Source organism: Protomyctophum bolini (genome assembly GCF_963924005.1).
Source record: "Protomyctophum bolini genome assembly, chromosome: 21".
NCBI lineage: Eukaryota > Metazoa > Chordata > Actinopteri > Myctophiformes > Myctophidae > Protomyctophum > Protomyctophum bolini.
This window is the reverse complement of record NC_137882.1, coordinates 5,141,429-5,156,155: the sequence shown is the minus strand read 5'-3', so window position 1 is coordinate 5,156,155 and position 14,727 is coordinate 5,141,429. Positions and strand designations below refer to the sequence as shown.

Below are 14,727 nucleotides of genomic sequence, written 5' to 3'. Positions count from 1 at the left end.
ATCACAGTACACGGATACACACAACACAGAGACACACACAGGAACAACCTCATTGTTAATTTAGCTGCTCTGAATATAGTACTGTGCCCTTTAAGTTTACAATACAAAAAATAATGCAATATCTTTCATGCAAATGAGTGTGTTGTTAGGCGCCACTTTGCTTTCTCCCTGTTCTCTGTAAGTGACACTCTTCCCAAATGTGGAAACATAATTCATGGACACAATACATTCCATAAAGGACCGTACTAATAACATAATAGTCGATGCATACTGTATACGTTAACACCTGTAGCAGCACATTGCTTTTCCTTGCCCTCGACTTAAGACCATTTTACCCTGCCATGTGTTATCACACAGTTCACTCTGATGTTGCACTTTGTCACTCTCAATAATAAGAGTGTCTCTTATTATGCATGTGTTTCACGTCCACGTCCACAGACAGATGATCTTGACGGGTTGCGTGGCGTTTGCCAGGCATGTGGGTCCCACCCGGGTGGAGGCTGAGCTGCTGCCACAGTGCTGGGAACAGGTACAGTACTGTGTTTAAGGCCACGATGGTCTTGATGCCCTGTGCCACAGTGTGCCAGATTATTCCACCCTTTATGTCCATTTGTTCTTGAGGAAGAGCCCTGGTGCTCAATACGTCACTATGGAAATGAATCATTTCAAAATGGTACCCGCCTGCTGTGTAGATATTTTATTTTCCACACTGTTACTGTAACACCAAATATTATGACTATACAGTTCCTCTCCTCGCACAAGAGCCCCCAAAAAGTTCAGAAACAGGAGATGTGTGTGTGAGTGGAGACTCCAGACGTGGAGACGTAGATTAAAAACAAAAGAAAAACGGACTCAAATAGAGTAAAAAAAGGGAAAGAGCGCCTCATTTCTTCTACTGTCCCTGACCTCCAAATCAGCTGCTGTAGCAACAGCAGCTGTGTCCATGGTCAGGACTGAGTCTGTGAATCTGTGGCCAGGAGGAAGACAAATAGTGGTTTGCCACAGACAGGGTCGACTGGCATGGTGTTTACGACACCAGGCTGTTGTTGTCTTCCCCTTGTCTGACCTTCTATAACCTTATATAATCTCACCCCTGACTGTGCTCATCATGTCTATACACTGGCCCCCTATATGTACCTGGTATTTGACTCTTAAACACTTATATTAACCACTTATATTAACCCATTTAGGACTGAGGCAGATTCTATGTCAGTGGTTCTCAACCGTTTCCATATCAAGGACCGAAAATATGTTATTCCAGCCAACCCCCCCAGAAGCAAAGAATTTAGTTAAAAACATTCACTCTGAAAGAATATATATTCAAAGATTTGCGCCACACGATTTTTCAAAAATAGCAGATCTACATGCTCGTAGTGCATGGTGCCCCGCTACGAGCACCCGCTACGCCTGGGGTTTGAGTGGTTAACCTACTATACAACCTAACCTAGCTCACTCCCTATACTACAGTAAGACGTCTATGATCAAGCTTTGCCGGTCTGTTAACCATAACGTAAATAAAACGACAGTGGGTTGCAGAGCTTTCTCCTACCAAGCCCCTTGCCTCGTGAACCGTCTCCCTATCCACATCCGACAGTCTGGCTCAGTCAACCTATTCAAGAATAAACTTCGCATCAGAATTTTACACCACTTGGTCTGTACCAAGCACTACATTACAGTGATCCAGCTCAATGTTTGATCTTTTCCTTTTATCTTAAATTGCCTACATTGTTATCACGTGTGGGTTTTGTACGCATGTGCATTACAGTAACTCGTTTTATTATACAGTATATATTTTTTTAAGATTTGTTTTTGGCTTTTGCCTTTATTGATAGTTATTAGTGAATATGGACAGGAAAGGGGGCGGGAGAGAAGGGGAGAGACATGCAGCAAAGTTCGTCATGAACGGGACTCGAACACGCGACACTCTGTCAGGCCAGAGCCTATGTGGCATGCGCCTGGACCACTTGGCCAGCGGGCGCCCACTAGTTTTATTATTGCTTGGTTTTTTTTATGTACAGCCCTTTGGGATATGTTTTTGTGATATTGCGCTATTATAAAATGTGACTAGACTTGACATTGAGCCTCTCCTCTCACGTCTGACCATTGGTCTGTTTCTGTGTCTCTCTGTGTTTCAGATCAACCACAAGTACCCAGAGAGGAGGTTGTTGGTGGCAGAGTCCTGTGGAGCCTTAGCACCGTACCTGCCTGTACGATCTTTACTGTGTACTTTCTTATATTCAAAATGGGGCTGCACGATAAGCTACAGTAATATATGCCTTCTCACAACTACTGTTGCATTGCCTGCTGTGTGCACTCTTATGTTGAACAACAGTCAAGAGTGCATTGTGAATGTGAGCTTGTATATCTGCTATTTTTGGCGAGCAACACCGTCATACAACAACATTTAAATCAGGCTCAAGGCTCAAGCCTCAAAGTGTCGTATTGTACTGTAGTGCTAGGCATGCCACTCAAAGGCATGCCAACGGCTGATTTGGTCTGGCTTATTAGCCAGGATACTGTAGTGCTGTATTGAAAGGACTGTACTACATTAGCTAAGCATACAGCACTACTACTAATAAGAATACTTGTGTGAGAGAATCGTGATATTAATTCTTGGGGATAACAATCGTCTCGCTTTCTCCCTGTTATGTCTCTTCGCTCTGTCTCTTTATCTACGCGTCATGTCTCTCTCTCTCTACATGTCTCACTATCTGACTGCCTGTGTCTTTATCTCCCTCTCTCTCTCTCTCTCTCTCTCTCTCTCTCTCTCTGTCTGTCTCTCTCTGCAGAGGGAGATCCGCAGTAGCTTGGTGCTGTCCATGTTGCAACAGATGCTGACGGAGGACAAGGCTGACATGGTCAGAGAGGCGGTGGTCAAGAGTCTGGGCATCATCATGGGCTACATCGACGACCCTGACAAATACACCCAGGTCCGTGGGGAGCGTGACCACTCCTTCACATAGTTACTGATAGATAACGTCCATATAGGAGCATGCGTTGGCCTTCATGACGACCAAATATACCCCCGTGTGTTTCAGAATGTGAGAAATTGATATTGCGCGTGCGCTAGAGGAGTTGCATGATTTGTTTTGTTGGTCTATCCCAGCTGCACCTGGCATTGTCCGCACTGAACTCAAGTGTTTGTGACTGGCATGCAGGTTGCATTGCCCCTGCAGTTAGTATGTTATTTATGTATTTTGCTTATTGGCAGGGACAATACAAAAGACATTGTTACATGTCACAGATGCCTGGCTGAGACACATGGCATTGCATATGGTTTCTAGCCAGAAGCTATCCCCCTGTCTTTGGTTAGAAGCAGGTTTTTCATTCCAAAATGTAAAATTGTACCAAAATAAGAAGAGACACATGGTTGGCTGTGGCTACCAGAACATCATAATTGTACATATTGCGCTAATTGTTGATGAAACACAGCAGCAGCAGCGCTAGTGTGTGGGGGAGCTCCCACATGTACTGTTTCACATGTTTCACATGCTGTTTCACAAAGCACAGATTAGGACTTGGCCTGCCTGACAACATTTTTACAGTCGTGAGATTTAGTACAAGTACAGTACAAGTACTGCAGTTGTAATGATGGTGATTTGCATGTGTGGTTGTGTGTGGATGGGTGAGTGTGAGGCATACACCCATCTACGATTAACTGCTGCACAACAGTCAAAACGCTGCTTCAAAACGTCAATGTTCAATGGCAGTTGTAGGTACAGTAAAATGGTAAATGGTGCATTGTATAGCACATTTATCCAAGGTGTTGTTGCATGATAAAGGGGGAGGGGATGGTATTGTGAAGTCACTATATTATCTGGTGTATTTCGATTGGGTCTTTTGACTCAAAAGGCTTTCAGATTTCAGGAAGAAAACCAAACATTTGCAGGGACGACATATTTAAATATTCTAACCACACCTGGGGGTCTAATAGAGTAATGTTAACACCATAGACACTCCATCGTTAAGTGTTGCACCTGTCCACTGCGTCCTGCAGGGCTTCGAGCTGATGCTGCTGTCTCTGGGAGACCCGTCGGAGCGGGTGATCAGCGCCATCCACCAGGTGTTCATACCCGCCTTCGCAGCCTGGACCACAGAACTGGGAACCCTGCACACTGTGCTCATCCCCGCCCTGCTGGCTCGCATAGACAAACTGCTCATGGTAAGTGAGTGTGTGTGTGTGTGTGTGTGTGTGTGTGTGTGTGTGTGTGTGTGTGTGTGTGTGTGTGTGTGTGTGTGTGTGTGTGTGTGTGTGTGTGTGTGTGTGTGTGTGTGTGTGTGTGTGTGTGTGTGTGTGTGTGTGTGTGTGTGTGTGTGTTAGGGCATTCACTAAAATAACCGATGCATCGATGTCATTAACACAAGTCGATTCAGATTAGGAGAAGTCGTTGCTCTATGTGTGCGTGTGTACAGAATTCAAACTGTATAGCATTGATTTATTGTCACGGACAGAAGTCATTCTTTTCCCTTTGCATACCGCACCGGAACGCACTCGCCTATTCGTTTGCATTGCATTTTTGCATAGTTGTCCTGGCTAAAGCTAAGCTATGCTAGACGAAGTTAGGGTTGAGCCCAAACCACACCAATGGGTCGCCATGATGCAACTCCTTTCAACCTTGAAGTCTCGACCATTGTTGTGGTTCGGGGCTTTGGGCTAATGAAACTTCTGCTTGTGTTCTGAATTGTGCACCATTGCACACCGCAATGATCGACCTGCTTTATAACCCATTCTGACCGGAAAACCCATTTTGGTGTTAGCATCATGTTATGCTTTAGCTATTGAAAAATAGCAGATCTACAAGCTCATAGCGCGCCACCGAGTGGCGCGCTACGAGCTTGTAGGTCTGCTATTTTTCGAAAAATCGAAGAACGACTGACATTTTTAGAATCTGATCCCAGGTCAGAATGGGTTAATCAGACCAGTGTGTGTCCAGTGGAAACCTCGTATGAATCTGATCTCAGGTCACAATGGGATAAACTCTCTCTCTCTCTCCCCCACCCCCCACCCCCATGTAGCAGGGTGAACATGGTCTTTATAAACTCTCTCTCTCTCCCACCCCCACCCCCATGTAGCAGGGTGAACATGGTCTGGATGAACACAAGCTTTATAAACTCTCTCTCTCTCTCTCTCTCTCTCTCTCTCTGTAGCAGGGTGAACATGGTCTGGATGAACACAAGCTGCACATGTTGCTGTCGGCGTTGCAGTCTCTCATCCCGCCTCTGTTTGCCGTGGTGTTGCAGAACGCCCCCTTCACCGCCGGAGCCAAGCTGCAGGGAGAGACGCCCGCTATAGAGGGTGGGACACACTTCACACACTTCGCACGTATGTGCGGAGAAGTCGAGGCCCGCGACTATAACTAGAGACCTGTATTGTGTCTACTGTAGCTTTTTTCTTCTTTACACTTCCATTGTCTCGCCCATCATGAGCAGACCTGGAGCAGGCCTGTTGTTGATCCAGGCATCAACGTCTGCGTTAAGCGATGCCTGTCTGAAATTACCTTAAAGCTGAAAAATAGTAGATGTAAAAGAAACACGAGCGTACAACTAACCATAAAACAACCATTTCTCTTGTGAGGACCGTATTGTTACGTCAGATTCTACGTTCCTGGTTTAGCGGCGATCCTAGTTTACTGAGCCACTACACCACTGTTTCCCTAGTAGACACATATAATTTTTTGTCGATTAACGATTTTCAACGTTTTTTTTTTTCAAAACGTCTTCTCTGGGGTTTTTTTATCCATCAATTAGAGCGGAAAAAATACATAGTAGTAGTGAAAATAGCATATTTACAAGCTTGTAGATCGGCTATTTTCAGTGGTTTGGGTCCCGGCCCCCGGAGAGACAAAATTCCTCTTTTGGAGTCACAGGCTATGAAGTTTGGGAACCACTGCACTATAACACTGTCTCTCTGCATTTGACGTACAGTATGTGTTTACCTTGCTTATTATCGCAAGTTGTTCTGGATCAGGGCGTCTGCCTAAATGGTGCATTGTAAGTGGGTTGTCCTCTGTGTGTGTGTGTGTGTGTGTGTGTGTGTGTGTGTGTGTGGCTGTGTGCAGTGACGCGGTTCCCCCGGCCGGCCTCCCCTCTCCAGGACGTGTCCACCATCGTGGGCAGCAGAGAGATGCTGAGCGTCCTCCTCCTCCTCTACGACCATCAGCTGGAACACGAGGGCACCACGGGCTGGGAGGGCCTGCTGTGGGTGGTCAACCAGCTGTGAGTCATCATCATTAACCCATTCTGACCTGAGATCAGATTCATACGAGGTTTCCACTGGACACACACTGGGTCTGATGAACCCATTCTGACCTGAGATCAGATTTTTAAAAATTCAGTCGTTCTTCGATTTTTCAAAAATACCAGACCTACAAGCTCGTAGCGCGCCACTCAGTGGCGCGCTATGAGCTTGTAGGTCTGCTATTTTTCAATAGCTAAAGCATAACATAGTGCTAACACCAAAATGTGTTCCCGGCCAGAATGGGTTAATGACCCATAAGACATGAGACCAGATTCTTCAAATGTCTTCTAAATCATGAATCATGAATCATGTTTTCTGAAAAAGCTATCAGTGGTGCAGAATTATGTGTATTTGGCCGCGCCGACCTCCATCTCAAAATATTTGTAGCATCATGGGGGACCCCCCAGAAGCTAAGATTTGAGTTAAAAAAAACGTTTGCTGGGAAAGAATATACGGTATATTCAAAGGTTTTCACACATTTTCACCGATTTTCTAAAATAGCACTCGGGTGCTGCACTTTTATATATATTTTCTCAACAGCTAAAGTTTAAAATAATGGTTTAAGTGGTTAAAAGCCAAGGTGAAACAGCGTTCCAGGTCTTAGTGGGTTAACACACTACAAAGATTACACCATCATATCGTTGTTGTCGCGCAGAAACCTCCACAATTTGAACTTTTTGTGTTTTTTCAAAAAGTTTACGACACCCTACTTGATCATTAATACTACAGCATCACACACAAGCATCCAAAGTAGCAGCTGTACATACAAGCTCGGAACATGGCGCCAATCGGCACGTTTTGAGCTTGTAGATCTGATACTGACACCAAACAGGGATGATATGCTACGAGTTCTTACAAAAAGTTGACTTTGTAATGCCGTCACAAAATGCAATACTCGATACCGAAGTGTGTTGACATTTTCTTACACCCCTAATCAGATCACATTATGTAAATGAATTTTTTGGCCGAGCTCCTTTGTTTTTGTTGTTACTTATTTCCAGAACAAAGAAATAAATCAACAAAAGATATCTACATATGTACACGTAGCATCCATCCAGTACAGTATGTTCACCAGTACGACGCGCAAACGCGGGAAGCGAACGCAGCTCGTACATATTTGGGTTTTGGACGTATAGCTGCTTTGGGGACTCCTTATATGGTTATGGCTGAGTCATGGTGACGTAACAGCGGGACAGACACTTGCATCAATCACAAACAAATCACTCAGCTCCATATATGGGCACAAAAGCGGGACAGACAGACACACAGACAGACAGACAGACATGATCTGCTAGGTCTCATAGTAAGTGCTCACTGCGTTCTCAATTAGGTTAGACATACAGTAATTATTGAAGAAAAAACACATAAGGTGCGTAATATAACGGCAAGTACAGTATTCAGTACATCATATTAGACATTAAGGTGCAAAGAGTGTCAGCACTTTATCGCTTCAAACCACATAGTCCACAAACCGTTCCAAAATGGTCCGCTATGAAAAAAAAAAAGTTTGAGAACCACCAGCATTGTTGTAACTGTATAGAAGACGTGAAGTTCACATCTGACGTGTGCGATAAAAAGCGGTTTCCGGGAACGGTTCCAAATGTGAGTGAATCCAATGGTGGATCCGGTTCCGGAGCCCAACCCTAATAAAGAAGCTTGGGTGGAAGCTGTTCTTAAAGCTGTTCTTAACCCATTCTGAACGGGAACCCATTTTGGTGTTGGCATCATGTTATGCTTTAGCTATTGAAAAATAGCAGATCTACAAGCTCATAGCGCGCCACCGAGTGGCGCGCTACGAGCTTGTAGGTCTGCTATTTTTGAAAAATCGAAGAACGACTGAATTTTTTAGAATCTGATCTCAGGTCAGAATGGGTTAATCAAGACCAGTGTGTGTCCAGTGGAAACTTTGTATGAATCTGATCTCAGGTCAGAATGGGTTAAAGCTGTTTGTTCTATTCAGCGCGTCAGTACATTATGCTAACATGGTGTGTACCCGTTCTCCCCATGCAGCCTCCCCCAGCTGATTGAAATAGTGGGTCGAATCAACGTGACGTCGTCAACCTGCGTTCACGAGTTCTCGCGCTTCTTCTGGAGACTCTGTCGAACCTTTGGCAAGATCTTCACCAACACTAAGGTAAAGCTCTCATCTGGACACACAATATACAAATGGTCATACTACGTACATATTGTCGCTGTCATTCAAAACAGATCAACATATGGAATGTCAGAACCATAATGGAGATTTAAGGGTTTGAGGTCAGATGTAGAGTTGCATGGCCGGCTCCATCCATATCTAGGTGATGATCCAGTCTTCTCCAGGGTTTGAAAAGAAAAAAAGACGGGTGGGAAGGGGGAGCAAATAGAGAAAGAAGGGAAATAACAGAGCAACATGTGAAGGAAAAGCAAAAAAGAAGATTAATATACCTCTACTGTATATACGTACACAGCATAATCCAGCTAGTAGAGTATATTTACATGAGGTTAGACATAAGGAGCATTAGGTTAGACACAAAGATGGCAGCTCTTCGTTAAGTCCAAAAGAGTGTCAGCACGTTGTCCATGAGAAGTGCAAACAGAGTATCAACGTATTTGAGAGGAAAAGAAACGACAGAGAAGGAAGTCGCTGACAGTCAGTGAGCTGAGGGCACGCTGGAACCCATAGCTGGGTCAACGTGATTACGAGGGACCGCCGTCTCGACCGCGGAGACACTCTTTGACCTCACTCTAAGATAGTAAATAAAAATCATCTTTAGTTCGGAGCGGACGCGGCAACAGCTCTCTGGTGACAATAATGATAACCGACAGTGATGGTTGCAGTGTGAAATCTTTGACATCTTCTTTGCACCGTTTTAGGTCAAACCACAGTTCCAAGAGATTCTCAGGCTCTCTGAAGAGAACGTCGGTAAGTGGCGCACGCACGCAGACACACACACACACACACACACACACACACACACACACACACACACACACACACTGTTGTTGTAAACAAGCTATTTAGAGCCAGTTATGGGTGTTCCCCTGTCGTCTCTCATTCCCAGCATGTTTTGTACAGTTATAAGAGGCGCTCGGTCTCAACTCTTTGCCAAGTGATTTAGCTTTTGGTCTGTGTGGTTGTTCATGAATTGTGTGCTGGGCTGCATCTCAGCCAAGTCTGAGTCCTGATCATCACCATGTACCATAAAGCTGTCCCCGTCCCCGCGCACCCATCCTGTCCTTATTCCATTACACGATAACGACTTGACGTGTCTTTCAGCCAGTGGTTCTGAAAGTGGGCGCCCAGGGACACCGTGCTCCTTGAGGGGATTCCACAGGGTCCTCCACAAAATTAGTTAATCTAGCCCCAAATCCGTTAATAACCACTTTGTCACTGCGGTGTACAAGACGGACTGATACAGACTGCACAGTGTGGTGCACCGCTGTACACATCAGCGTTATATGACTGGTTGAACTGGTGTCTTATCTGTGGTGTAACTGCCTATGCTATTGTTTCTTTTGAATCTATTGAATCTTGGTGGACTTTCGTTCCACTACATTTCTTTCAAACACAAATATTTCACTTATTGACTCAACTACATTTCCAGTAAGGGACCACCGGGCCCCAAACCTACCAATGCAATGCGTTGTGAGCTTGCTTGCTACCCTATAGGCTATGCTTCTTTTCTTTTTCTTTTTCTTTTGTACTTTTGAAATGTCTACATTTCAATACAGCAATGCATGCATTCAAAAAATAATTTGTCATTTGTACTTTTGAAAACTTTAAAAGAAAGTAAGTACTTGCGTGCGTGCGTGCGTTGCTGTTTACATACTGTACTTCATCTGTCAAAATCTATTTTCGAACAGTGTGAGCCGGTAGTGCGTCAACCACATAATCGGCAACAACATCCACCCGGTTTGATTCCTGCCTCGTGTGTCATTCACGTTCCTGTGTTGCATGTCATCATCCCTTCTCTGCCTCATTCAATTTCCTGTCCCGCTACACTTTTCCTCGTTAAAAAAAAAAAAAGAATAAAAATTAAACTGTAGTGGCCTGCTCTGGAAAACTTTGTGCAACTGGCTCAACTTTTGAGCAGAGGAGCCGTTTTGTATACCAGTAGACACCTTAACCCAATCTGACCTGAGATCAGATTCATACGAGGTTTCCACTGGACACACACTGGTCTGATTAACCCATTCTGACCTGAGATCAGATTCTAAAAATGTCAGTCGTTCTTCGAATTTTTCAAAAATAGCAGACCTACAAGCTCGTAGCGCGCCTGATCTGCTATTTTTCAATAGCTAAAGCATAACATAATGCTAACACCAAAAGGGGTTCCCGTTCAGAATGGGTTAAAGGAGCATTCAGTGATTTGGGTGATTTGGAAAACTCCCCGGTCCGCCCCGGTAACAAGATGTGCACATGCACGCTCTACAGTGGGGGGGGGGGGGGGGGGGGGGGGGGGGGGGGCACGCTACAGGCCAACAGCACACACACCAAGGCCCGCCCCCCCTCGATCATAATTGGCGGAAGGCCCCTCTCTATTCTGATCGGATGAAGGCTGGGACACCTAGCCAAAAACAAAGGTTTTTTGAGGGGTTAACCCAGGGGTTAACTGGAGACGGGGAGGAACTCCTTATACTGTATGGTCAGCACACTCTATAGTAAAGGAGGTCAAGAACGCCGCTAACACAATCATTCCCGGGATTTCTTCAAAATAGGAGCTCTGGGGTGCCGGGAAAACATGGCCGCTTTTACTCTGAAGCTCTCGCCTGATATCATTGTGGATTGCGCTAGGATGCGTACACACGTCCTATGCATCCGTCGATTGGATTCCCTATGACGTGTGGACACGTCGGATGGACGGAACCTGTTAACCCATTCTGACCTGAGATCAGATTCACACGAGGTTTCCACTGGACACACACTGGTCTGATGAACCCATTCTGACCTGAGATCAGATTATAAAAATGTCTAGTCGTTCTTCGATTATTCAAAAATAGCTAAAGCATAACATGATGCTAACACCAAAACGGGTTCCCGGTCAGAATGGGTTAAAGTTCTACTTACTAGAAAAGAAAGGGGCAGCGATGGAGCCATAAGCCCATATCCATCAGTTCTGGGACATAAAATTGCGCTAAATACTGTTATCCATGACAGCAGCATCCTGTGCAGCCTCCTGCTACGGAACCACAACAAACGCACCGCTTTGACCAGGGTTGCCACATTTCGTGACTGTGAGTGAGAAACAAGCAACCAGGTCTATGACAATGTTAACAGGCCAGATCAAGTCAGAAAATCAAAAAAAAGTCAGAAAATAAGTCTAAAATAAGCAACTCTAGTTCGACTGTCAAACGTCATTGTCCAATGTTGTTTTAGAGCAGTGGTTCTCAAATATTTCCATGTCAAGGACCACCAATACTTTTAAAGAAACTTTATAGATAAACAAGTCCAAAGTAGCTTATAATGACTAGACTTGGCAATACTGTGAACAGTTCTACAAGCTCACAATATGAAATATAAGGTATTAATAGGCTTGTTGTATTGTTAAAATCCCTAATTAGGGCTCCTGGTCGAATGGGCCACCTGGCCTGAGAAAACCGTTCTCAAGGACTTACTTCTGGTCATTATTTAGGTAGCACACACATATATATATATCATAGTCATCTTGTCATCTCCAATGACTTTCTGTGCGTCAAGATTGGTCACATATGCGTTATTATAATAGCACAAATAGCGTAGCTGGAACAACGCTAAACAAGGGCTTTTCATAGCTGCCCGTGATAACGATTCAACATCTGGTCCTAAATTAGCGGGTTGTCATACACAGCCAGGAGGATCAAAAGATCAGCCCTTGTCTACCAAAAGTTGAAGTGATTCCAGCTCGTGGCGGCCAGGGCGCGCTGCGCCAAAAAGCCCCGGGTGTCGAGAGCGATGAGGCGAGATGGTCAGCACGTCTTCACCATAGAATGCATGACAGACTGCCAACTCAAAAGGCACTCGCACATGGCCCCTTACACTCCCATCATAAATTACAGTAATTGTGTAACTGTGTCAGAAGTTGAGACAGTTACACTTTGCACGCTTCACACATGCGGGGTCGAGGCCAATTTGAAATCGGATGCAACCGTACTTTGCAGGTTTTCTCCTGACATGCAATGACATCCAAAATAGGGATGGAGTTTTTATGACATTTTTGATCATTTTTATAATAGCTCAATGAACTGTTGCACCCCTTTTTGAACAATGAGTTGACATGTGTGTTTGTACAGACGCTACAGCAGGAAATGGCATTCTTCTCAAGGCCACCGTGCCCATCTACGCTACTGGAGTGCTGACGTGTTATAACCAGGTAAATTCAATACAGCTTACTTTTTTTTAAGTGACATCTTTGTTTGTGTTTGTGTTTGTGTGTCTTGCTAATACAACTATAAACCAACCATTTAAGCCCTATACTCTTTGTCATAATATGACAAATAGTTAAAATAGACCCTCTTGCGAGTTTTCTTTTTCTTTTTAATAAATAAATAAAGTTGTGAGAAGCACCACTGACTGTAGTGACTGATTGCTTGAGGGAGTTCTTAATGACCCCTTTATAGGTCTGTAAACTCTGAGAGCGTACAGATGGTCCCAAAAGGACCCTAACGCTCTCAGAGTTATGGGGGTTTCTTCTCTAAAACGTACTGACTTGACTGCTCCCCATAGGAAGAGGACAGTAAGCTGCTGGTGGGTTAGAGTTATGGGGGTTCTGAGGACAGTAAGCTGCTGGTGGGTTAGAGTTATGGGGGTTCTGAGGACAGTAAGCTGCTGGTGGGTTAGAGTTATGGGGGTTCTGAGGACCGTAAGCTGCTGGTGGGTTAGAGTTATGGGGGTTCTGAGGACAGTAAGCTGCTGGTGGGTTAGAGTTATGGGGGTTCTGAGGACAGTAAGCTGCTGGTGGGTTAGAGTTATGGGGGTTCTGAGGACCGTAAGCTGCTGGTGGGTTAGAGTTATGGGGGTTCTGAGGACCGTAAGCTGCTGGTGGGTTAGAGTTATGGGGGTTCTGAGGACCGTAAGCTGCTGGTGGGTTAGAGTTATGGGGGTTCTGAGGACAGTAAGCTGCTGGTGGGTTAGAGTTATGGGGGTTCTGAGGACAGTAAGCTGCTGGTGGGTTAGAGTTATGGGGGTTCTGAGGACCGTAAGCTGCTGGTGGGTTAGAGTTATGGGGGTTCTGAGGACCGTAAGCTGCTGGTGGGTTAGAGTTATGGGGGTTCTGAGGACAGTAAGCTGCTGGTGGGTTAGAGTTATGGGGGTTCTGAGGACAGTAAGCTGCTGGTGGGTTAGAGTTATGGGGGTTCTTCTCTAAAACATAGTGACTGACTGCTCCCCACAGGAAGAGGACCGTAAGCTGCTGGTGGGTTTCTTGGAGGACGTGATGACAACGCTGTCCCTGTCCCACGCTCCTCTGGACAGCCTGAAGGCCTCCTTTGTAGAGCTGGGGTAAGACCATGCGCACGCACACACACACAGACAGACAGTGGAAATCCACGTCCACTTGTGATTTCAGAATGCTTGTTTTCTACATTTTATTGTCATATGTTTTTATGTCATAATATTGATATCAAGACATTCAATTGTAATGTCCATATCGCCCATCCATGATTATATTAGAATTATGCTGATTGCATCATATTACAATATTATTATGTCAGATTAGATAAGTTTCTCTTAATTCCTAAATGTATTTTTTTCGGGGGGGGGTTTTCAAATATGCTACCATCGTGCTTTGACAACAACCCACACCTACCAACACTTAGCAATTTAGCAGGAAACTCCTGAAATGTTAAATTACCCTCACTCCTGCTGTGTTTCTGAATTGGAATTTATCCTGAAAATACCCATAATTCTCTACCCAGTATCTATTCTTCACAGTCTAATGTTGGCAGGTATGTCAAAACCAAGAAGTTGAGCTGTGTTGTGAAACTCACTTATCCTTTTGTCTCAATTTGCCTCAACAATGTAACTATATTGGTGTGTTTGTGTGTGGCAGGGCGAACCCAGTCTACCATGAGTTGTTGCTGACCGTGCTGTGGTATGGTGTGGTCCATACCTCTGCACTGGTCCGGTGCACGGCCGCACGCATGTTTGAGGTACCACGCACGCACACATACAGTACACGCGCACGCACAGTCGTGCACATACACACGCCACCTACTAGGGCTGGGCAATTAACCGAAAATATGTCGAAAGAAGCTAGGTTTTTTGGGGGGATTCTGATATATAAACACTTTTTTGCACAATGGTAGGGTACCCATAATGACAATAGCTGATCTACAAGCTTACAATGTGTCACATCATGATGTTGTGTTTACTTTTCACTATATATACGTGTATATATCATTTTTTTTAACTATCATTCATTAATCGTAATTGAGGCAAAAGTTTGAAATAATCGAGATGGACGTCATATATCGCCCAGCCCACACACGCGCACACACCCACACACACACACACACACACACACACACACACA

The 14,727-nt window shown here is 44.8% G+C and overlaps 1 protein-coding gene across 7 annotated transcripts in view; it reads left to right on the top strand.

Annotated features, from left to right (window-relative positions):
- Positions 1 to 14,727, top strand: part of relch (RAB11 binding and LisH domain, coiled-coil and HEAT repeat containing) — a 74,149-nt gene that overhangs the window by 34,428 nt on the left and 24,994 nt on the right. For all 7 annotated transcript variants that reach the window (XM_080794098.1, XM_080794100.1, XM_080794097.1 and 4 more), the window contains 11 exons: positions 439 to 529; positions 2,136 to 2,207; positions 2,790 to 2,930; positions 3,998 to 4,162; positions 5,149 to 5,296; positions 6,060 to 6,216; positions 8,249 to 8,372; positions 9,092 to 9,140; positions 12,488 to 12,567; positions 13,588 to 13,694; positions 14,245 to 14,344. In XM_080794098.1, coding sequence (XP_080650224.1) covers positions 439 to 529; positions 2,136 to 2,207; positions 2,790 to 2,930; positions 3,998 to 4,162; positions 5,149 to 5,296; positions 6,060 to 6,216; positions 8,249 to 8,372; positions 9,092 to 9,140; positions 12,488 to 12,567; positions 13,588 to 13,694; positions 14,245 to 14,344 — 1,234 coding nt within the window. The remainder of the gene's footprint in view (positions 1 to 438; positions 530 to 2,135; positions 2,208 to 2,789; positions 2,931 to 3,997; positions 4,163 to 5,148; positions 5,297 to 6,059; positions 6,217 to 8,248; positions 8,373 to 9,091; positions 9,141 to 12,487; positions 12,568 to 13,587; positions 13,695 to 14,244; positions 14,345 to 14,727) is intronic.